The 25,466-nt window shown below is 45.7% G+C and overlaps 1 protein-coding gene across 1 annotated transcript in view; it reads left to right on the plus strand.

Annotated features, from left to right (window-relative positions):
• The window catches only part of LOC112224870 (inactive phospholipase C-like protein 1), a 131,012-nt gene that overhangs the window by 104,100 nt on the left and 1,446 nt on the right, over positions 1–25,466 (plus strand). The window contains exons 2-8 of the mRNA XM_042306619.1: positions 366–440; positions 639–926; positions 3,050–3,337; positions 10,158–11,846; positions 15,683–16,045; positions 23,189–23,392; positions 24,944–25,019. Of these exons, the coding sequence (XP_042162553.1) occupies positions 366–440; positions 639–926; positions 3,050–3,337; positions 10,158–11,846; positions 15,683–16,045; positions 23,189–23,392; positions 24,944–25,019 (2,983 nt within the window). The remainder of the gene's footprint in view (positions 1–365; positions 441–638; positions 927–3,049; positions 3,338–10,157; positions 11,847–15,682; positions 16,046–23,188; positions 23,393–24,943; positions 25,020–25,466) is intronic.

Genomic DNA, 25,466 nt, shown 5'->3' on the forward strand with positions numbered 1-25,466 from the left:
GAAAGACAATGGTTTTGGAGAGGTGCGGGAGGCTGCCACACTGTTGTGGGGCGTTAAGTGCCTTGCTCAAGGGCACAACGGTAGGCAATGGTATCTAGGATTTAATAGTGATGGCTTTCATAGCTACCTCAATAGGTACAAATGATTTATGCTCCACACCCCACATCCGCATAATCCTCTACTCCTTTAAAAAAATATTTAAAAAATCTCACCTTTTTCACCTTTTTTTTCACCTTTATTTAACAGCTGCTGTGATATACCTGCCTGTAATGTTTGTTTAGTAGATTCTAAACATAACCTGCAGAAATCATAAGTACACTTGTCTGCCTGTCTCACGCTCTGCTCTTCTCTGTGTTTTTACCCAGGATCCTTCAGTGCACAAGGTGGCTGGCGGGCGCAAGAAAACGGTGTCCTTCAGTAGCATCCCCTCAGAGAAGAAGGTTTGTTTTTAGTTTCTCTCTTTTTTTTAAAATGAAGCAGTTTTAGATCTCTGTCTGTAAATAAAAATGAAAGGGGTAACACTTTATTTGAAGGGTACCTAAATAAGGATTTCATAACACCTTCATAACACCTTCATAACACCTTCATAAGCAGTATATAAGCATTTCATAAAGGCCTTCCTCTTCCGTCTCCTCCAGGTGAGCAGCGCTGCTGACTGCCTGGCCTTCATGCAGGGGGGCTGTGAGCTGAAGAAGGTGCGTCCCAACTCCCGGGTCTACAGTCGTTTCTACACCCTGGACCAGGACCTCAGCTGCCTGCGCTGGGAGCCCTCTAAGAAGGACGGGGAGCGCGCCCGCCTGGACATGGCCACTATCAGGGAGGTTAGGACGGGGAAGAGCACTGAGACCTTCCTGCATAACGGACCTGCTGCAGAACATCTGGCTGAGGAGGCAGCCTTCTCTATCATCCATGGGGATGACTACCAGGTAAGAGGCAGCCTTCTCTATCATCCACGGGGATGACTACCAGGTAAGAGGCAGCCTTCTCTATCATCCACGGGGATGACTACCAGGTAAGAGGCAGCCTTCTCTATCATCCACGGGGATGACTACCAGGTAAGAGGCAGACTTCTCTATCATCCATGGGGATGACTACCAGGTAAGAGGCAGCCTTCTCTATCATCCACGGGGATGACTACCAGGTAAGAGGCAGACTTCTCTATCATCCATGGGGATGACTACCAGGTAAGAGGCAGCGTTCTCTATCATCCACGGGGATGACTACCAGGTAAGAGGCAGCCTTCTCTATCATCCACGGGGATGACTACCAGGTAAGAGGTAGCCAGTTCAGTTTAGGCTGCCTTGCCAACTTCTTTTGGAATTGTCATGCCAAGGAGTTGGCAATGGAGCAGAAACAGACTGGCACTCAGGCAAAGGCAAACACAGTGCATTCAGAAAGTATTCAGACCCCTTTTCCCACATTTTTAGACCCCTTTTTCACATTTTGTTACGTTACAGCCTTATTCTAAAATTGATTTTTTAAATTATTCTTTTATCTCATCAATCTACACACAATACCACATGATGACAAAGTGAAAACAGGTTTGTAGAATATTTTTCAAATGTATTAAAAATAATAAACAGAACTTATTTACATAAGTATTCAGAATCTTTGCTATGAGACTCGAAGTTGAGCTCAGGTGCATCCTGTTTCCATTGATCATCCTTGAGATGTTTCTACAACTTGATTTGAGTCCACCTAAGGTAAATTAAATTGATTGGACATGATTTGGAAAGCCACACACTTGTCTATATAAGGTCCCACAGTTGATGGAGCATGTCAGAGCAAAAACCAAGCCATGAGGTCGAAAGAATTGTCCGTAGAGACAAGATTGTGTCGAGGCACAGATCTGGGGAAGGGTACCAAAACATTTTTGCAGCATTGAAGGTCCCCAAGAAAACGGTTGCCTCCATCATTCTTAAATGGAAGAAGTTTGGAAGGGAGTTGACCAAGAACCCGATGGTCACTCTGACAAAGTTCCCCTGTGGAGATGGGAGAACCTTCCAGAAAGACAACCATCTCTGCAGCAGGCCTTTATGGCCAGACGGAAGCCACTCCTCAGTAAATACTGCACATCCAACCTGGCAGAACTTGAGAGGATCTGCAGAGAAGAATGGGAGAAACTCCCCAAATACAGGTGTCCCAAGCTTGTAGCATCATACCCAAGAAGACTTGAGGGTACAATCGCTGCCAAAGGTGCTTCAACAAAGTCCTGAGTAAAGTGTCTGAATACTTACACTGAAACATGCATGAGAGCACCAGCTGTACCGGGAGACTGTGTGATCATGCTCTCCACAGCCGATGTGAGTAAGACCTTTAGACAGGTCAACATTCACTGGGCGACTGGCCCAGTACATCACTGGGGCCAAGCTTCCTGCCATCCAGGACCTCTATACCAAATTGTCAGACTCCAGCCACCCTAGTCAGACTGTTCTCTCTGCTACCGCACGGCACGTGGTACTGGAGCGCCAAGTCTAGGTCCAAGAGGCTTCTGAACAGCTTCTACCCCAAACCATAAGACTCCTGAACATCTAGTCAAATGGCTACCCAGACTATTCGCATTGCCCCCCAATCCCCCCCTCTCCTCTCCACACCACTGCCACTCTCTGTTGTCATCTATGCATAGTCACTTTAATAACTCTACCTACATGTACATACTACCTCAACTAACCGGTGCCGCCACACATTGACTCTGTACCGGCATCCCCCCCGTATATATAGTTTTTTTTACTGCTGCTCTTTAATTACTTGTTACTTTTATCTCTTATTCTTATCTGTATTTATTTAAACTGCACTGTTGGCTAGGGGCTCGTAAGCAAGCATTTCACTGTTGTATTTGACGCATGTGAGAAATACAATTTGATTTAAAAACCAGTTTTTGCTTTTTCATTATGGGGCATTGTGTGTAGATTGATGATGGGGGGAAAACGATGTAATCAACTTTAGAATAAGGCTGTAACGTAACAAGATGTGGTAAAGGTGATTTACTTTTGACTTGTTTTACTGGGGGGAAAAATGTGTTTAATTTAGTGTGATTTGTATTTCCTAGTCTCTGGACCTGGTGGCTCTCTCCCCTGACGTGGCCAACATCTGGGTAACGGGGCTGCGCTACCTTGTGTCCCACCCCTCTGTCATCGGGCATGGGGGGGGGGCAGGTGGCGGAGGAGGTCTGGGAGAGGGGAGCATCATAGGGGAGGGTAGCCTCGGCAGTAAGATGAGGAGGGATTGGCTGGCCGCAGAGTTTGCAGAGGTGGATGAAGATGGATACGGGGTCGTCTCAGAGGATACGGCCGTGGCAACCATCTGCAAGCTGTATCCTGGGATCAAGGAAGCTAAGGTGTGTGTCTGTGTGAGGGGACGGGACTACAGTTAAACTAGAGGGGGGATTGTCTTCATAGCGGTCTTACCATCTGTCCCGGCATCAAGGAAACTTAAATAAGAGGACTGGGGTAGACTTAGAAGAAAGACTAATACTGTATATATGTTAATGGTAGACTGGAGTAAAACTAGACAGAGTAGAAAAGGTTTAAAGATTATTAGAGTTGTTGAGGTCAATTCCGTTATCAATTCAATCAATTGTGGCCCGGTTTCTTTTATTAAATTGTCCGTGATACTTATGATCGCAATAGTTACTATAACAGCTTGAATTATAAAAATTATTGTCTTCATAGCTGGATATCTAATGTAAATATGGAACATGCTCTAGGTGGATATCCAACCTAGTTATGTAAGCTTTACTTATACTTAGTAGCATGGTGGGTGTACAGATTGAGTCTGCATATAATATACACATACAGATACAGTACCAGTCAAAGGTTTGGACACACCTTCTGATTCCAGGGTTGTTCTTATTTTTGACTATTTTCTATATTGTAGAATAATAGTGAAGATATCAAAACTATGAAATAACTCATATGGAATCATGTAGTAACCATAAAAATGACCCATGCTATGTTAATATATTTTATATTTGAGATTCTTCAAAGTAGCCAATCTTTGCATTGATGATAGCTTTCCACGCTCTTGGCCTTCTCTGAACCAGCTTCATGAGTTGGTCACCTGGAATGTATTTCAATTAACAGGTGTGCCTTGTTAAAAGTTAATTTGTGGAATTTCTTTCCTTCTTCATGTGTTTGAGCCAATCAGTGTGTTGTGATAAGGTAGGGGTAGTATACAGAAGATAGCCCTATTTGGTAAAAGACCAAGTCCATATTATGGCAAGAACAGCTCAAATAAGCAAAGAGAAACGAAAATGTGGAAAATAGTAAAAATAAATAAAAACCGTTGAATGAGTAGATGTGTCCAAACGTTTGACTGGTACTGTATACACTATCGTTCAGAAGTTTGGGGTCACTTAGAAATTGTCTTGTTTTTGAAAGAAAAGCAAAAAAATGTGTCCATTTCTAATAACGTGAAATTGATCAGAAATACAGTGTAGACATTGTTAATGTTGTAAATTACTATTGTAGCTGGAAACGGCTGATTAAAAAAAATAAAATGGAATATCTATATAGGCGTACAGAGGCCCATTATCAGCAACCATCACTCCTGTGTTCCAATGGGACGTTGTGTTAGCTAATCCAAGTTTATCATTTCAAAAAGGATAATTGATCATTAGAAAACCCTTTTGCAGTTGTGTTAATACAGCTGAAAACTGTTGTACTGATTAAAGAAGCAATAAAACTGTCCTTCTTTAGACTAGTTGATTATCTAGAGCATCGGCATTAGTGGGTTCGATTAAAGGCTCAAAATGTCCAGAAACAAAGAACTTTCTTCTGAAACTCGTCAGTCTATTCTTGTTCTGAGAAATGAAGGTTATTCCATGTGAGAAATTGCCAAGAAACTGAAGATCTCGTACAACATTGTCTAATACTCCCTTCACAGAACAGCGCAAACTGTCCCTAACCAGAATAGAAAGAGGAGTGGGAGGCCCCGGTGCACAACTGAGCAAGAGGACAAGTACATTAGAGTGTCTAGTCTAGATGCCTCACAAGTCCTCAACTGGCAGCTTCATTAAATAGTACCCGCAAAACACCAGTCTCAACGTCAACAGTGAAGAGGTGACTCCGGGATGCTGGCCTTTTAGGTAAAGTTGCAAAGAAAAAGCCAGATCTCAGACTGGCCAATAAAAATAAAAGATTTAGATCCCAGACACTGGACAGAGGAAGATTGGAAAAAAGTGTTATAGACAGACGAATCTAAGTTTGAGGTGTTCGGCTCACAAAGAAGAACATTCGTGAGACGCGGAAAATGTAAAAGATGCTGGAGGACTGCTTGACGCCAACTGTCAAGCATGGTGGAGGCAATGTGATGGTCTGGGGGTGCTTGGTGGTGGTAAAGTGGGAGACTTGTACAGTGTAAAAGGGATCTTGAAGTAGGAAGGCTATCACTCAATTTTTCAACGTCATGCCATACCCTGTGGATGGCGCTTAATTGGAGCCAATTTCCTCCTACAACAGTACAATGACCCAAAGCACAGCTCTAAACTAGGTAATAACTATTGAGGGAAGAAGCAGTCAGCTGGTATTCTGTCTATAATGGGAGTGGCCAGCACAGTCACCGGATCTCAACCCTACTGAGCTGTTGTGGGAGCAGCTTAACCATATGGTACATAAGAAGTGCCCATCAAGCCAATCCAATTTGTGGGAGGTGCTTCTGGAAGCATGGGGTGAAATCCCTTCAGATTACCACAACAAATTGACAACTAGAATGCCAAATTCTACAAGGCTGCAATTGCTGCAAATGAACAAAAGCGGAGTTTGAAGGACACAATTATTATTTCAATTAAAAATCATTATTTATAACCTTGTCAACGTCTTGACTACCTTGACTACGTCTTGACTACGTCTTGACTATTTCATGTCTTGAACTCATTTCATGTATGTTTTCATGGAAAACAAGGAAATTTCTAAGTGTCCCCAAACTTTTGTGTGTGTGTGTGTGTGTGTGTGTGTGTGTGTGTGTGTGTGTGTGCGCGCGCGACATACATACAGTTGAAATCGGAAGTTTACATACATACACGTAGGCAAATACATTTAAACTCAGTTTTTCACAATTCCTGACATTTAATCCTAGTAAAAATTCCCTGTTTTAGGTCAGTTAGGATCACCACTTTATTTTAAGAATGTGAAATATAAGAATGATAGTAGAGCGAATGATTTATTTCAGCTTTTATTTCTTTCATCACATTCTCAGTGGGTCAGAAGTTTACATACCCTCAATTAGTATTTGGTAGAATTGACTTTAAATTATTTAAATAGTTTAACTTGGGTCAATCGTTTCAGGTAGCCTTCCACAAGCTTCCCACAATAAGCTGGGTGAATTTTGGCCCATTCCTCCTGACAGAGCTGGTGTAACTGAGTCATGTTTGTAGGCCTCCTTTCTGTAGAATTGAGGTCAGGGCTTTGTGATGGCCACTCCAATACTTTGAATGTGTTGTCCTTAAGCCATTTTGCCACAACTTTGGAAGTATGCTTGGGGTCATTGTCCATTTGGAAGACCCATTTGCGACCAAGCTTTAACTTCATGACTGATGTCTTGAGATGTTGCTTCAATATATTCAATATAATATATATAATTTTACCTCCTCATGATGCCATCTATTTTGTGAAGTGTACCAATCCCTCCTGCAGCATAGCACCCCCACAACATGATGCTGCCACCCCCGTGCTTCACGGTTGGGATGGTGTTCTTCAGCTTGCAATCCTCACCCTTTTTCCTCCAAACATAACGATGGTCATTATGGCCAAACAGTTCTATTTTTGTTTAATCAGACCAGAGGACATTTCTCCAAAAAGTACAAAGATTGTCCCCACGTGCAGTTGCAAACCGTAGTCTGGCTTTTTGTTATGGCGGTTTTGGAGCAGTGGCTTCTTCCTTGCTGAGCGGCCTTTCAGGTTGTGTCGATACAGGACTCGTTTTACTGTGGATATAGATACTTTTGTACCTATTTCCTCCAGCATCTTCAAAAGGTCCTTTGCTGTTGTTCCGTTATTGATTTGCACTTTTCACACCAAAGTATATTCATCACTAGAAGACAGAACGTGTCTTCTTCCTGAGCTGTATGACGGCTGCGTGGTCCCATGTTGATTATACTTGTGTACTATTGTTTGTACAGATGAACGTGGTACCTTCAGGCATTTGGATCTTGCTCCCAAGGATGAGCCAGACTTGTGGAGGTCTACAATTTGTTTTCTGAGGTCTTGGCTGATTTCTTTTAATTTTCCCATGATGTCAAACAAAGAGGCACTGAGTTTGAAGGTAGACCTTGAAATACAGCCACAGTTACACCTCCAATTGACTCAAATAATGTCAATTAGCCTATCAGAAGCTTCTAAAGCCATGACATAATTTTCTGGTATTTTCCAAGCTGTTGAAAGGCACAGTCAACTTAGTGTATGTGAACTTCTGACCCACTGGAATTGTGATACAGTGAATTTTAAATGTCATAATCTGTCTGTAAACAATTGTTGGAAAAATGACTTGTGTCATGCTCAAAGTAGATGTCCTAACCGACTTGATAAAACTATAGTTTGTTAACAATACATTTGTGGAGTGGTTGAAAAACGAGTTTTAAAGACTCCAACCTAAGCATATGTAAACTTCAGAATTCAATTGTATATATACATACTGAGTAGGGGAAAAAACATTAAGAACACCTGCTCTTTCCATGACATAGACAGACCAGGTGAATCCAGGTGAAAGCTATGATTCCTTATTTATAGGTCACTTGTTACATCCACTTTAATCAATGTAGATGAAGGGGAGGAGACAAGTTAAAGAAGGATTTTTTTAGCCTTGAGACAATTGAAACATGGATTGTGTATGTGTGCCATTCAGAGGGTGAATGAACCACACAAACAATTTAAGTGCCTTTGAGCAGGGTATGGTAGTAAGTGCCAGGCGTACAGGTTTGTGTCATGAACTGCAATGCTGCTGGGTTTTTCACGCTCAACAGTTTCCTGTGTGTATGAAGAATGGTCCACCACCCAAAGGACAACCAGCCAACTTGACACAACTGGGAAGCATTGGGAGTCAACATGGGCCAGCATCCCTGTGGAACGCTTTCAACACCTTGAGAGTCAACATGGGCCAGCATCCCTGTGGAACGCTTTCAACACCTTGTAGAGTCAACATGGGCCAGCATCCCTGTGGAACGCTTTCAACACCTTGTAGAGTCAACATGGACCAGCATCCCTGTGGAACACTTTCAACACCTTGTAGAGTCAACATGGGCCAGCATCCCTGTGGAACGCTTTCAACACCTTGTAGAGTCAACATGGGCCAGCATCCCTGTGGAACACTTTCAACACCTTGTAGAGTCAACATGGGCCAGCATCCCTGTGGAACGCTTTCAACACCTTGTAGAGTCAACATGGGCCAGCATCCCTGTGGAACGCTTTCAACACCTTGTAGAGTCAACATGGGCCAGCATCCCTGTGGAACGCTTTCAACACCTTGTAGAGTCAACATGGGCCAGCATCCCTGTGGAATGCTTTCAACACCTTGTAGAGTCAACATGGGCCAGCATCCCTGTGGAACACTTTCTACACCTTGTAGAGTCAACATGGGGCCAGCATCCCTGTGGAACACTTTCAACACCTTGTAGAGTCAACATGGGCCAGCATCCCTGTGGAACGCTTTCTAACACCTTGTAGAATCCATAGTCCGACGAATTAGAGGATATTCTGAGGGCAAAAGAGGGTACAACTCAATATTAGGAGGGTGTTCTTAATGTTGATTGATTGATTTAATTTATTTGTAATTTATTTGTAAAATCCATTCATAATAGTCCTCCAGCTGGTGACGCCTCCACATACAAATCATCAAGGATAACACAATAAACATTAACAGCTTATTTCCATTGCGGTCCTTGTTTGATATACTCAGTGTTCATAATGTATACAGACAGGAAATATCAAGGACTGCTGACGACCTAACAGTACAGAACATCAGAGCAATATTATAGTCAACTGAATCACGCCGCAGGACATTTTGACAAGGATGAAGATATTCTGGGATAAACAGTAGGAAACCAGATAGCAGCTGGAGATACACAGGCCTAAATACAGCCAATCAGAGGTGTTTGTGTGAGAGAGCATGTAGGTGTGTGTGTGTTCATGCTGGACTGCAGCTCCATAGCTAATCTGTCTGAATCAACGCTCAGGCACTGGGTTTGAAGCCCGCTGTGAAATCAGTACAGATGCCCATGTGTGTGCAAGTCTCTCCTGTAGACCATTTATTATTATATTATTTATTTCACCTTTATTTAACCAGGTAGGCTAGTTGAGAACACCTTTATTTAACCAGGTAGGCTAGTTGAGAACTCCTTTATTTAACCAGGTAGGCTAGTTGAGAACACCTTTATTTAACCAGGTAGGCTAGTTGAGAACACCTTTATTTAACCAGGTAGGCTAGTTGAGAACTCCTTTATTTAACCAGGTAGGCTAGTTGAGAACACCTTTATTTAACCAGGTAGGCTAGTTGAGAACAAGTTCTCATTTACAACTGCGACCTGGCCAAGATAAAGCATAGCAGTGTGAACAGACAACACAGAGTTACACATGGAGTAAACAATAAACAAGTCAATAACACAGTAGAAAAAAAAGAGTCTATATACATTGTGTGCAAAAGGCATGAGGAGGTAGGCGAATAATTACAATTTAGCAGATTAACACTGGAGTGATAAATGATCAGATGGTCATGTACAGGTAGAGATACTGGTGTGCAAAAGAGCAGAAAAGTTAATAAATAAAAACAGTATGGGGATGAGGTAGGTAAATTGGGTGGGCTATTTGGCATGGAAGGGTAGCCCAGGGGCACTAGTCAGGGGGCTAGTAGCATGGAAGGGTAGGCCAGGGACTCTAGTCAGGGGGCTAGTAGCATGGAAGGGTAGGTAGATTTCTTTCATATCTGTTCTAGTAAGGAAATAAACCAAAATTAAATTAAGTTAATTTAATTGTAGAATAATGGGCACCCTATAATTTAGCTCAATAATTCCTACACTCTGTGGAATATTTACATTTCAGTGCCCTTTCTAAACCTGCTCTTCTCATCTCTCTGCATTTCCTCTTTCTCTCATCATTCATCCTTCATCTGTCTCATCCCTTCTTCCCTTTTCCCTCTCCTTCCCTCCAAATCCCCCCCACCCCCTCCAGGTGCGCCTGAGGTTCAAGGAGATCCAGAGGAGCAAGGAGAAGCTGACGTCTCACGTGACGCGCGAGGAGTTCCAGGAGGCCTTCTGTGAGCTATGCACTCGCCCAGACGTCTACTTCCTGTTGGTCCAACTCTCCAAGGACCGCGAGTGTCTGGACGCCCAGGACCTCCGTCTCTTTCTGGAGACGGAGCAAGGCCTGTCTCTGGCCACGGCCGAGGGCTGTCTGGAACTGGTCCGACGCTTCGAGCCCTCCGGTCCTGGGAAAGAGAGAGGTCTACTGGCTCTGGATGGATTCTCCCGCTACCTGCAGTCCCCAGAGTGCCAGCTGTTTGACGTGGAGCACCAGGCAGTGTGTCAGGATATGAGCCTGCCCCTGTCCCACTACTACATCAGTACCTCCTATCGGTCCTATCTCCTGGATGACCAGGTCCATGGGAGGGCTGATCTAGGGGGCCTGACCAGGGCTCTCCAGGCCGGGTGTCGGTGCCTAGAGCTGGGGGTGACAGACGGCCCAGAGGGGGAGCCACTCCTGGGGGTGGACTATGGTCCTGATGCCCACCACCACCACCACCACCACCATCATCACCACCACGCCCCGGTCACCATCCGCAGTGCCCTGGAGGTGGTCAATAAGTACGCCTTCCTGACCTCGCCCTATCCACTTCTGCTCTACCTGTGCCAGCGCTGTTCTCCCTCCCAGCAGCGTACCTTGGCCCAGCACCTGAGGAAAGTGTTCTCTACACGTCTCTACACCCCTGAGGCCCTGCCGGTCAGCCTGGGGGGGCGAGCCACCACCCTACCCTCCCCAGAGCAGCTGAAGGGCCGAGTGCTGCTGGTGGGGAAGAAGCTACCGCCCGAAGAGGAGGGGTCTGAGGGAGAGGTGTCAGAGGAGGACGAGGAGATAGGGGGAGGCGGGCCCTTGGCTGGTCGGAAAATGACCATACCCGGGGAGGAGGAACTGGGCGCGGTTTTAGTGGTGCCCCCGCCCCCTCAGCCCAGGAGACTCCGCCTCCGACATGAGCTATCAGATCTTGTGGGCGTGGCTAGAACTGGAAGCCGTAGCTTCTACAACCACCGAGAAACAAGGAAACAAGGACAGCAGCACTCCCCGCCCAGCACCCCCTCCACGCCGGGCACGCCCTTTCCCCCTGAGTCGCCCTATTGGACACTGTGCTCCCTGGGGGAGGGAGAAGCGGGACGGCTGGCCAGTGAGAGCCCAGAGGAATTAGTAAGCTTCACCAAGCGCACCCTGAGCCGTGTTCGGCCAAGCTCCGTCCGCCTGGACTCCTCCAACCCCAACCCCCAGGGCTACTGGAAGGGCGGGGTCCAGCTAGTGGCCCTCAACCAGCAGACCCCCGGGGCCATGCTGGACCTCCACAGAGGCCGGTTCACCCAGAACGGGGGCTGTGGCTTCGTGCTGCGGCCAGGGGTCATGAGAGATGAGGTGTCCTACTTCAGTGCTGTGACCCAGGGCTGTGTGCCTGGCGTTCCCCCTCAGACCCTCAGGGTGAAGGTGATCAGCGCTCACAGCCTGCCCAAGCCGCAGGGTGCCGGGGCTAAAGGAGAGGTTATAGATCCCTACGTGGTTCTGGAGCTGCATGGGGTACCGGCGGACTGCGCTGAGCAACGGACCAGGACTGCAGCACAGAACCAGGATGACCCACTGTTTGATGAGACTTTTGAGTTTCAGGTGAGAGATCAGTAATGTAGACAACACATACACCTGAGATTTCACCAACATATCCTCAGACTAAGAGCACGGTCAACCTGAGTGTTCTTACACTTTAACATCTAATGCAGTTCCAGTGGACAGTGAAATGATGTCATTACGAACACAAACTGACAGTCATTTCAACCAGTTTTGCCTGCTAAATCTGGACACACTATGTGTTTGTCCCTGATAATAATGACAACACATAACGCAAACATCCATTTCATAAGGATATACAACAATACGTTTTATTTGTAAAGAGCCTTTCCACTATTCATCCATCACATGGACTATTCCCTTCAGAGCTCTCATTCCATTCCCGTAGCGACAGACAGACAGAGCTCTCATTCCATTCCCATAGCGACAGACACAGCTCTCATTCCATTCCCATAGCAACAGACAGACAGAGCCATTCCCATAGCAACAGACAGCTCTCAATCCATTCCCATAGTGACAGACAGACAGCTCTCAATCCATTCCCATAGCGACATACACAGAGCTCTCATTCCATTCCCATAGCGACAGACCGACAAAGCCATTCCATTCCCATAGCGACAGACCGACAAAGCCATTCCATTCCCATAGCGACAGACAGACAGAACTCTCATTCTATTCCCCATAGCGACAGACAGAGCCATTCCATTCCCATAGCGACAGACAGAAACATTCCATTCCCATAGCGACAGACAGAGCCAATTCCATTCCCATAGCAACAGACAGACAGACTCATTCCATTCCCATAGTGACAGACAGACACAGCTCTCATTCCATTCCCATAGCGACAGACAGACAGAGCCAATACATTCCCATAGCGACAGACAGAGCTCTCAATCCATTCCCATAGCGACAGACAGACAGAGCTCTCATTCCATTCTAATAGCAACAAACAGACAGAACCATTCTATTCCCATAGCGACAGACAGAGCCATTCCCTTCCCATAGCGACAGACAGAGCTCTCATTCCATTCCCATAGCGACAGACAGACAGGGCCATTCCATTCCCTAGCGACAGACCGACAGAGCCATTCCAATCCCATAGCAACAAACAGAGCTCTCATTCCATTCCCATAGGGACAGACAGACAGAGCCATTCCATTCCCATTGCGACAGACAGACAGAGCTCTCATTCCATTCCCATAGCGACAGACAGACAGAGCTCTCATTCCATTCCCATAGCGACAGACAGACAGAGCCAATCCATTCGCATAGCGACAGACAGAGCTCTCATTCCATTCCCATAGCGACAGACAGAGCTCTCATTCCATTCCCATAGCGACAGACAGGCAGAAACATTCCATTCCCATAGCGACAGACAGACAGAGCCAATTCCATTCCCATAGTTACAGACAGACAGAGCTCTCATTCCATTCCCATAGCGACAGACAGACAGAGCTCTCATTCCATTCCCATAGCGACAGACAGACCGAGCCAATCCATTCCCATAGTGACAGACAGAGCTCTCATTCCATTCCCATAGCGACAGACAGACGGAGCTCTCATTCCATTCTCATAGCAACAGACAGACAGAGCTCTCATTCATTCCCATAGCGACAGACAGACAGAGCCAATTCAATTCCCATAGTGACAGACAGACAGAGCCATTCCATTCCCATAGCGACAGACAGAGCTCTCATTCCATTCCCATAACAACAGACAGACAGAGCTTTCATTCCATTCCCATAGCGACTGACAGACCGAGCCATTCCATTCCCATAGCGACAGACAGACAGAGCCATTGTGATTCCCCTGAGCCCTTGTGGGAGATTTAGTTATGAAGACAGATGGTCAGGGATTATACAACACTACCCATGTCGTCATGATGTCAAATGTGGGAATGGAGAGAGAACAGTTGGAGAGTAGGTCTACGGTAGTATTGACCAATGGTGTGGCACGCTAATCTAGTTGTATTGCAGATAATAACAATATGTTAAGAACAATGGTCTTATGTTATGAGAATAACAAAGACTAAAAACAAAACATGAACTACAAAGTATTGTAAAATCTTTAACAACTAAGAAAGAAACCAAAGCCAGTGGTTAAGCTCTGTTTAGCTCATTATCCCTGTGGCCAGTAACCTAAGGCTTGGTGGGCGACTAGAAGGTAATGTGGCGTGACTCTACAGACACACACTCACGAGGCAGAGACACATGGGTCCTCTCTGGGAACACACACACACAGAGAGAGGGGGATGCTGTTTAGACTCCCCTCTTCATGCCTCTTTTAAACCTCAAATACACTACACTTTTATAAATGTCCTGGAAATGTATCCTGCAACAGGGTGATCAAATGAAGATCCTACATCTGTACATCCCTATTAGATTGATGGAGCTCCATGCTAAAACGTTAAAATCTACACTAGCACAGACTGAGCTGTGTAAACTATTGGAACCAAAACTTAAAAAGAACTGATGTTGGCACAAGATGGAGGAAAATGTTGGAATATAACTTACAGTTAACGAAAATGTGCACTTCATCCACAATAAATGAATGTATAGAATTGATTAAACACGAGACAAAATTCACAAATTCTACAGCGCAGAGTCATGTCTTAAGTGTAAAACTAACAATGACTCAACAAGGAATGCTATGATGTCCAAAAGTTGTGGGCGGAGATAGAAAGTTGTCTGTCAGAAGTATTACAATGTAAACTTACTTTTAACTCGTCTGTCTGCATATAAGACAAGGCATATGGGGGTGCAGTGAGATACAAGATGGTCTGGACGATTCTCTTCTCATCTTGAAAAATGTACACTGAAAACTTGGAAATCAATCAATACACCATCATTTAACACAATGGAAAAATCTAATGATTTATTATTGAAAAATGTAAATAGCATGGGTGACCGAGGAAAACAAATTGATACAATTTAAGTCCATGTGACGAACAGTAATACAGGAAGGAGGAATGGAAGGTGTTAGCAGGCAGGTCTGGGTAGAGGACATGTAGTCGTTAACACGTTCATCACACTGAGAGCCCAGAAACCAATGGCGGACCAGTAAGTGTGTGTGGGTTTCTGTGTGTGTGTGTTTCTGTGTGTGTGTGTGTGTGTGTGTGTGTGTGTGTGTTTCTGTGTGTGTGTGTGTGTGTGTGTGTGTGTGTGTGTTTCTGTGTGTGTGTGTGTGTGTTTCTGTGTGTGTGTGTGTGTGTTTCTGTGTGTGTGTGTGTGTGTGTGTGTGTGTGTGTGTGTGTGTGTTTGTGTGTGTGTGTGTGTGTGTGTGTGTGTGTGTGTGTGTGTGTGTGTGTGTGTGTGTGTGTGTGTGTGTGTGTGTGTGTGTGTGTGTGTGTGTGTGTGTGTGTGTGTGTGTGTGTGTGTGTTTCTGTGTGTGTGTGTGTTTCTGTGTGCGTGTGTGTGTGTGTGTTTCTGTGTGTGTGTGTTTCTGTGTGTGGGTGTGTTTTATTGGATGTTTATGCGTCATAATGATCTGCTGTCTGTGTCTCCTCTCACAATGAATATGTATAGCCACACTAACACAGCCATAAGTCCTGCTACTGCCAGTGGGTGTTCTAGTTAATATATTCCTCACCATGTTCATGGTGGTTTTATTCCAATGTATTTCATTTGTCTTATTAATACTGTTTGTACTGATGCCACCCAGGTTAATAATGTGTGAGCGTGAGTACATGTGCATACCTGAATATGTACCTATGTGTGATATTGAATGTACAAATATACTGAATGTCGATGTCATGGATAATTTGATGTGGCCCGGGGGAATGAAGAGACATCACCATCCAACAGTATTGGGTAACAATCCTGGAAATGTGTCTGTTGCTGCACCTGTGCTCATGATTGGTTGCCGTCTGTCCTTCCCAGGTGAACATGCCGGAGTTGGCGCTCCTCCGCTTCGTGGTATTGGACGATGACTACATCGGAGACGACTTCATTGGCCAGTACAGCGTGGCCTTCGAGTGCCTTCAGCCGGGCTACCGCAACGTGCCCCTGCTGGGTCTGGTGGGAGACCCCTTGCCCCACGCCAGCCTATTCGTCCATGTGGCCGTGACCAATCGGCGAGGGGGGGGCAAGGCCCAGAGGAGGGGTCTGTCTGTGCGGAGAGGGGTACGGCGGGGGCGAGAGTACGTGACCCTACGGAACACGGGTATTAAAGCTCTGGATGATACGTTCCGTCCCGCTAGCGCCCCTCTCAAGGAGGCCACGGACTTGCGTGAGGATGCACAGGTGAGAGGGGTCAAAGGTTAATTCGATTTCTCACACACTTGATGCGTTGCGAAGAAGTCCCTCTCTTCCATGTAGTATGGACTGGCTCACTTCCCTTCATGGATTTCCAGTCATCTGATTGGTGTAATGTGGGGCTAGAGGGAGTTTCCACCATTTTTGATTTATTTATTTCACCTTTATTTAACCAGGTAGGCCAGTTGAGAACAAGTTCTCATTTACAATGCCTTGCGAAAGTATTCGGCCCCCTTGAACTTTGCGACCTTTTGCCACATTTCAGGCTTCAAACATAAAGATATAAAACTGTATTTTTTTGTGAAGAATCAACAACAAGTGGTACACAATCATGAAGTGGAACGACATTTATTGGATATTTCAAACTTTTTTAACAAATCAAAAACTGAAAAATTGTGCGTGCAAAATTATTCAGCCCCCTTAAGTTAATACTTTGTAGCGCCACCTTTTGCTGCGATTACAGCTGTAAGTCGCTTGGGGTATGTCTCTATCAGTTTTGCACATCGAGAGACTGAAATTTTTTCCCATTCCTCCTTGCAAAACAGCTCGAGCTCAGTGAGGTTGGATGGAGAGCATTTGTGAACAGCAGTTTTCAGTTCTTTCCACAGATTCTCGATTGGATTCAGGTCTGGACTTTGACTTGGCCATTCTAACACCTGGATATGTTTATTTTTTAACCATTCCATTGTAGATTTTGCTTTATGTTTTGGATCATTGTCTTGTTGGAAGACAAATCTCCGTCCCAGTCTCAGGTCTTTTGCAGACTCCATCAGGTTTTCTTCCAGAATGGTCCTGTATTTGGCTCCATCCATCTTCCCATCAATTTTAACCATCTTCCCTGTCCCTGCTGAAGAAAAGCAGGCCCAAACCATGATGCTGCCACCACCATGTTTGACAGTGATGATGGTGTGGTCAGGGTGATGAGCTGTGTTGCTTTTACGCCAAACATAACGTTTTGCATTGTTGCCAAAAAGTTCAATTTTGGTTTCATCTGACCAGAGCACCTTCTTCCACATGTTTGGTGTGTCTCCCAGGTGGCTTGTGGCAAACTTTAAACAACACTTTTTATGGATATCTTTAAGAAATGTCTTTCTTCTTGCCACTCTTCCATAAAGGCCATATTTGTGCAATATACGACTGATTGTTGTCCTATGGACAGAGTCTCCCACCTCAGCTGTAGATCTCTGCAGTTCATCCAGAGTGATCATGGGCCTCTTGGCTGCATCTCTGATCAGTCTTCTCCTTGTATGAGCTGAAAGTTTAGAGGGACGGCCAGGTCTTGGTAGATTTGCAGTGGTCTGATACTCCTTCCATTTCAATATTATCGCTTGCACAGTGCTCCTTGGGATGTTTAAAGCTTGGGAAATCTTTTTGTATCCAAATCCGGCTTTAAACTTCTTCACAACAGTATCTCGGACCTGCCTGGTGTGTTCCTTGTTCTTCATGATGCTCTCTGCGCTTTTAACGGACGTCTGAGACTATCACAGTGCAGGTGCATTTATACGGAGACTTGATTACACACAGGTGGATTGTATTTATCATCATTAGTCATTTAGGTCAACATTGGATCATTCAGAGATCCTCACTGAACTTCTGGAGAGAGTTTGCTGCACTGAAAGTAAAGGGGCTGAATAATTTTGCACGCCCAATTTTTCAGTTTTTGATTTGTTAAAAATGTTTGAAATATCCAATAAATGTTGTTCCACTTCATGATTGTGTCCCACTTGTTGTTGATTCTTCACAAAAAAATACAGTTTTATATCTTTATGTTTGAAGCCTGAAATGTGGCAAAAGATCGCAAAGTTCAAGGGGGCCGAATACTTTCGCAAGGCACTGTACAACTGCGATCTGGCCAAGACAAAGCAAAGCAGTGCGTCACAAACAACAACACAGAGTTACACATGGAATAAACAAACATACAGTCAATAACACAATAGAAAAAAGTAATATACAGTGTGTGCAATAAGATAAGGCAAGGCAATAAATAGGCCATAGTGGCGAAATAATTACAATATTTTTATTTTATTTTTTTATTTCACCTTTATTTAACCAGGTAGGCAAGTTGAGAACAAGTTCTCATTTACAATTGCGACCTGGCCAAGATAAAGCAAAGCAGTTCGACACATACAATGACACAGTTACACATGGAGTAAAACAAACATACAGTCAATAATACAGTATAAACAAGTCAATATACGATGTGAGCAAATGAGGTGAGATAAGGGAGGTAAAGGCAAAAAAAGGCCATGGTGGCAAAGTAAATACAATATAGCAAGTAAAACACTGGAATGGTAGATTTGCAGTGGAAGAATGTGCAAAGTAGAAATAAAAATAATGGGGTGCAAAGGAGCAAAATAAATAAATAAAATAAATACAGTAGGGAAAGAGGTAGTTGTTTGGGCTAAATTATAGGTGGGCTATGTACAGGTGCAGTAATCTGTAATCTGTGAGCTGCTCTGACAGTTGGTGCTTAAAGCTAGTGAGGGAGTGTTTCCAGTTTCAGATAGCAATTAAACACTGGAGTGATAGATGTGCAGAAGATGAATGTGCAAGACGAGATACTGGGGTGCAAAGGAGCAAAATAAATAACAGTATGGGGATGAGGTAGTTTGATGGGCTATTTACAGATGGGCTATGTACAGGTGCAGTGATCTATGAGCTGCTCTGACAGCTGGTGCTTAAAGTTAGTGAGGGAGAAATGAGTCACCAGCTTCAGTGATTTTTGCAGTTCGTTCCAGTCATCAATCTATCAATTGTCTGTTCCTTTTTAACAATGGACATCTAATTAGCATAATACTAAGAAGTCCCAACAACATCCGTCAGTTTAAGATATGAAACGTATTAGTTTATTGAATGGGCTGCGTCTCAATCCACTGCATCCTCCGATGTCGCCCTCCTGCATCTGTGGCGAAAGGTGGCAGAGCTAGAGAGATGTTTGTCAGACCATGAGACATCTGTGGTGAAAGGTGGCAGAGCTAGAGAGGTGTTTGTCAGACCATGAGACATCTGTGGTGAAAGGTGGCAGAGCTAGAGAGGTGTTTGTCAGACCATAAGACATCTGTGGTGAAAGGTGGCAGAGCTAGAGAGGTGTTTGTCAGACCATGAGACATCTGTGGTGAAAGGTGGCAGAGCTAGAGAGGTGTTTGTCAGACCATAAGACATCTGTGGTGAAAGGTGGCACAGTTAGAGAGGTGTTTGTCAGACCATGAGACATCTGTGGTGAAAGGTGGCAGAGCTAGAGAGGTGTTTGTCAGACCATAAGACATCCCAAATATCGGTCTTCTGTAGCATCTGAACGGTTTGACCTACAAACTATTGTGACCCCTCTAACTCATACAAAACTATTGTGACCTCTCGATGGTGTTCTCCGTTTTGTTCTACGAACCCCACAAGCCTCACGGGACTCGTCTGAAGTCGGTACAGACGATCTGCCAACGTCTGTCTGTAGCATCTGAACAGTTTGGGCTACACACTGATATGACCCCTCTGTGGAAAGGTGAGACTCTCACAAATACGTTCATCAGTTGTTTTTCTCCAGGACGCCCACAAGCCCCACAAGCCCCCCCACAAGCCCCACAAGCCCCACAAGCCCCACAAGCCTCACAAGCCCCACAAGCCTCACAAGCCCCACAAGCCTCACAAGCCCCACAAGCCCCACAAGCCTCACAAGCCCCACAAGCCCCACAAGCCTCACAAGCCCCACAAGCCCCACAAGCCTCACAAGCCCCACAAGCCTCACAAGCCCCACAAGCCTCACAAGCCCCACAAGCCTCACAAGCCCCACAAGCCTCACAAGCCCCACAAGCCCCACAAGCCCCACAAGCCTCACAAGCCTCACAAGCCCCACAAGCCTCACAAGCCCCACAAGCCTCACAAGCCCCACAAGCCTCACAAGCCCCACAAGCCCCACAAGCCTCACAAGCCTCACAAGCCCCACAAGCCCCACAAGCCCCACAAGCCAAATTTAAAATGTAATATATATATATTTTTTTTGAATTTTGACCCCTTTTTCTCCCCAATTTCGTGGTATCCAATTGTTAGTAGCTACTATCTTGTCTCATCGCTACTGCTTCTTAACACAGCTCGCATCCAAACCCGTAAGCCAGCCGCACCAATGTGTCGGAGGAAACACCGTGCACCTGGCAACCTTGGTTAGCATGCACTGCGCCCGGCCCGCCAAACCCTCCCTAAGTCGGACGACGCTAGGCCAATTGTGCGTCGCCCCACGGACCTCCCGGTCGCGGCCGGTTACGACAGAGCCTGGGCTCGAACCCAGAGTCTCTGGTGGCACAGCTAGCACTGCGATGCAGTGCCCTAGACCACTGCCAAATTAATTGTTTAATCAAATATGTTTTGTATATTTATTTTTAAACCTTAAAAGGCCCTAAAAATCAAATAGCTAAATGATCCATGTTATGACTATCATGAAACAATTCCACATGTTAACTTAGTAGAACCCCCCCCGGTTAGGCTCTAGAGGGCTAATTTAGATAACCAAATGCATTTAACTTAATATTGAAATTAACAAATACATTTGAATACATTTTCCTGCCCAAACAGATGGTGCCGATGTGCTCTTGTGTTCTAGTTAGTCAGTGGTGAGTCTTGGAGGAGTGTGATTTGGGCTAGAGTAGATTGTATGACTGTGCTGCAATCAGACGCAACCTGTGAGTAGAGACAGAGGAGGATTATACACTAGTCTATAAATACCAGAGAAGATAAGTCATAGATCTGATCTGGATCCACTTATCTTTATTATACACAATCACTCTCTCTGTCACACACACACACACACACACACTAGGGCTGCACGATTATGGGCAAAAAATGCAATTAAACTTTTTGCTCAAAATATTGAGATTATAATCCAATTTTATTTGTCACATACATGGGTTTTGCAGATGTTATTGCTGTGTTTATGCAATAACATCTATATGCTTGTGTTTCTAGCTCCAACAGTGCAGTAATATCTGACAAGTAATATCTATCAATACAGACAATCTAAAGTGAAGGAATATATAAAGTTTGGGACGAGCAGTGTCAGAGTGGCATAGACTAAAATACAGTAGATGAGTAATCCAAATATGAACATATTATTAAAATGACTAGTGTTCCATCTATTAAAGTGACTTGCAATATAGATCAAAACACTTGGATGAACTGTTGGAATCATAGAAATAACATGATTTATATTAAGAAGCAAAGTGGAAAGCAGCATTGTTCTTGTTTGGAACAATGTGTTGACATCACTTGACCTAACAGAACCTCATGCAAATGTTAGAGTGAATCTAACAGTGAGGAGGAGGAACTGTGCAGGTTGAGGTACACGGGGCGGGGCTTTGTGTGTGGGAAGCAGCCACAAGAGGAGAGAAAGATAAATGCTGAGTGGCATTTCAAAATATTGCATGCTGGCCTCACGGGTGGTGCAGTGGTCTAGGGCACTGCATCGCAGTGTGCCACCTTGGGTTCGAGCCCAGGCTCTGTCGCAGCCGGCCGCGACCGGGAGGTCCGTGGGGCGATGCACAATTGGCCTAGCGTCGTCCGGGTTAGGGAGAGTTTGGCCAGTAGGGATATCCTTGTCTCATCGCGCACTAGCGACTCCTGTGGCAGGCCGGGGGCAGTGCATGTTAACCAGGTCGCCAGGTGCACGGTGTTTTCTCCGACACATTGGTGCGGCTGGCTTCCGGGTTGGATGCGCGCTGTGTTAAGAAGCAGTGCGGCTTGGTTGGGTTGTGTTTCGGAGGACGCATGACTTTCAACCTTCGTCTCTCCCGAACCCGTACGGGAGTTGTAGCGATAGTAGCTACTAATAATTGGATACCATGAAAAGGGGGTAAAAAAAGGGGGTAAGAAATATTGCATGCTTCTGTGATATGGATATTACACATGTCAATATTGTGATTTCCATGTGAATTCCATTAATTGTGCAGCACTAACACACCCACCCACACAGTCGAACACACATATATGTCCACATACTTCAATCTGTCCTTTCTCTCTTTCTCTCTGCCTCTCTCTCTCTCTCCATCTGTCTGTCTCTCTCTCTCTTTCTGTCTCTCTCTCTCTTTCTCTCTGCCTCTCTCTCTCTCTCTCTCCATCTGTCTGTCTCTCTCTCTCTTTCTGTCTCCCTCTCTCTTTCTCTCTGCCTCTCTCTCTCTCTCTCCATCTGTCTCTCTCTCTCTGTCTCTCTCTTTCTTTCTCTCTCTCTCTGTCTCTCTCTCTCTTTCTGTCTCTCTCTCTCTTTCTCTCTGCCTCTCTCTCTCTCTCTCTCTCTCTGTGTCTCTGTCTCTCTCTCTCTCTCTTTCTCTCTCTCTGTCTCTCTTTCTCGCTCTCTCTCTCTCTCTCTGTGTCTCTGTCTCTCTCTCTCTCTCTGTCTGTCTGTCTCTCTCTCTCTCTGTCTGTCTCTCTCTGCCATCTGCCACAGTCTGTTATTAATCATAATGTGTGCCCCTGCCCCCGCCCACACAAAAACACTCACAACCAACCCACTCTGATCTCAGGTGGGCTGTGGTAATCACTAATGGGAGTGCTGGTCCTGTTGATTTGGCAGCGTGTCTAATCTCCCAGTGTTTTGGCAGTGTGTCTGATCTCCCAGTGTTTTGGCAGTGTGTCTGATCTCCCAGTGTTTTGGCAGTGTGTCTGATCTCCCAGTGTTTTGGCCAGGGTGTCTGATCTCCCAGTGTTTTTTGGCAGTGTGTCTGATCTCTCAATAGATAACTCTGAGAGAGCCCAGTAAGTTCCCTCCCTTCCCCCCTCCCTTCCAAACACATTAGCTAGTACAGTAAATGTTTAGCATGGATGCCTTCATGTCTACTCTCCTCGGTGACCCTAGCCTAGGTATTAAGGGGCTCACCCAAGTGCCTCGTTACCTGATTTAGAATGACCTGAACCTGACCATTCTCACAAACAATAAGAGGTGTTTTATGTGTTATAATCTGTGCTTGACTTGATGTATACTGTATGTGTGGTCTGAGTTTCCACCTTATCTTTTTGCTGTGATTTCCTATCCTCTCTTAGTCTGGACTTTTTCAGGTCACATGGATAGAAAAAAACACCTGACCGTATATACCTATAATATCCTGCATCTGACCTCCTCTGTCTCTCTGTCTCTCTGCCCCCCCTCCCCCCCAGAGGGCCAGTATGACTTTCAAGGAGCATTGTGGGCTCCCCCCAGTGGCCAAGCTGAAGCAGTGCATCCAGACCCTGGCCACGCGGCTTCAGACCCCAGAGGGCCCTCCGGGGGCCAGCATGACCCTGAAGGACGGCTACCCCCACTTGGAGGCCCTGGGCAGCATCACTGACACCACGCGCAAACTACTGAGCCACTATGATATGGTAGGGACCGCATGGGGAGAGAGTGGTGTCAAGCCCACATCCTCCTCTCCAGCTGTGTTTCCTCCCATAAATGGAGAGATGACTAGGAGAGAGATATAATTGAGACAGAGGACAGAGAGAGGGCGAGAGGACTGAGAGAGGACAGAGAGAGGGCGAGAGGAGAGAGAGAGGGCGAGAGGACAGAGAGAGGGCGAGGGGACAGAGAGAGGGCGAGGGGACAGAGAGAGGGCGAGAGGACAGAGAGAGGGCGAGAGGACAGAGAGAGGGCGAGAGGAGAGAGAGAGAGGGCGAGAGGACAGAGAGAGGGCGAGGGGACAGAGAGAGGGCGAGGGGACAGAGAGAGGGCGAGGGGACAGAGAAAGGGCGAGGGGACAGAGAGAGGACAGAGAGAGGACAGAGAGAGGAGAGAGAGAGGGCGAGAGGAGAGAGAGAGAGGGCGAGAGGAGAGAGAGAGGGCGAGAGGAGAGAGAGAGGGCGAGAGGACAGAGAGAGGGCGAGAGGACAGAGAGAGGGCGAGAGGAGAGAGAGAGGGCGAGAGGACAGAGAGAGGGCGAGAGGACAGAGAGAGGGCAAGGGGACAGAGAGAGGGCGAGGGGACAGAGAGAGGGCGAGGGGACAGAGAGAGGGCGAGGGGACAGAGAGAGGGCGAGAGGACAGAGAGAGGGCGAGAGGACCTATAGGCTACCTGGTCTGCACACATAGTAGTAGACCTATAGGCTACCTGGCCTGCACACATAGTAGTAGACCTATAGGCTACCTGGTCTGCACACATAGTAGTAGACCTATAGGCTACCTGGTCTGCACACATAGTAGTAGACCTATAGGCTACCTGGTCTGCACACATAGTAGTAGACCTATAGGCTACCTGGCCTGCACACATAGTAGTAGACCTATAGGCTACCTGGTCTGCACACATAGTAGTAGACCTATAGGCTACCTGGTCTGCACACATAGTAGTAGACCTATAGGCTACCTGGTCTGCACACATAGTAGTAGACCTATAGGCTACCTGGTCTGCACACATAGTAGTAGACCTATAGGCTACCTGGTCTGCACACATAGTAGTAGACCTATAGGCTACCTGGTCTGCACACATAGTAGTAGACCTATAGGCTACCTGGTCTGCACACATAGTAGTAGACCTATAGGCTACCTGGTCTGCACACAAATGTAGGTATAGAAATGTGCCCATTTGAGGATCTGATAGTATTTCTGATTGGCTTAACGCACCACCACTAAAGAGCTGTGGAGCTTCTCAAAGTAATGTTTTCTTCACCTCAAACAGCAAGTAAACGATTTACATCTATTGAGAATGAAATTAGTTACTCAATGTATTTGTCTGTCTGTCTGTCCAGAGGCTCATCTGGTCCGTCTGCTTACCTGCCTGTCTGTCTGTCCGTCCAGAGGCTCATCTTGTCTGTCTGTCTGTCCAGATGCTCATCTGGTCTGTCTGCTTACCTGCCTGTCTGTCTGTCCGTCCAGAGGCTCATCTTGTCTGTCTGCCTATCTGTCTGTCCAGACGCTCATCCAGTGTCTGTCTGTCCCTTCCAGATGATCTCAGCCCAGAAGCAGCTGATTGAGAAGGCAGACGCTGTGCAGGAGAGGATTGCACAGGTTCAGAGAGAGGGTGAGAGGAGGGGATGGATGGACAGATGGAGGAATATAAAATGAATGTCTAACCAGCCACAGTAATAACAAACCCTGGATCCTATATTCAGGAATCTAGCAGTGTGATAATAATAACTAACTTGTAACTTCTAATAACTTAAGTGTTCTACTGAAGTGTGATTGAAGAGGTCCATCTTTTATATTGTATTGTGTACCCCTGTCAGAAGAGATATGCTGGCTCAAGTGCATTGCCCTATATGGGAGAAATGGAGAGAGGAAAGTAAATAGCTGGCTTTGATTTACCATACTAATAAACGTATATCTACCCCAGATGTCGGTCTAGATCATGAGCCTTAAAAGGAGAGAAACTACTCACATAAGAGCTTGAGACAAAAGGATAGTAATGGAAAAAGTGAATTTATTTTTATCCCCTGCTCAAGTGTGACATTTAATTGAGCTAAATTAC

This window comes from Oncorhynchus tshawytscha, linkage group LG26 (genome assembly GCF_018296145.1).
Source record: "Oncorhynchus tshawytscha isolate Ot180627B linkage group LG26, Otsh_v2.0, whole genome shotgun sequence".
Classification (NCBI taxonomy): domain Eukaryota; kingdom Metazoa; phylum Chordata; class Actinopteri; order Salmoniformes; family Salmonidae; genus Oncorhynchus; species Oncorhynchus tshawytscha.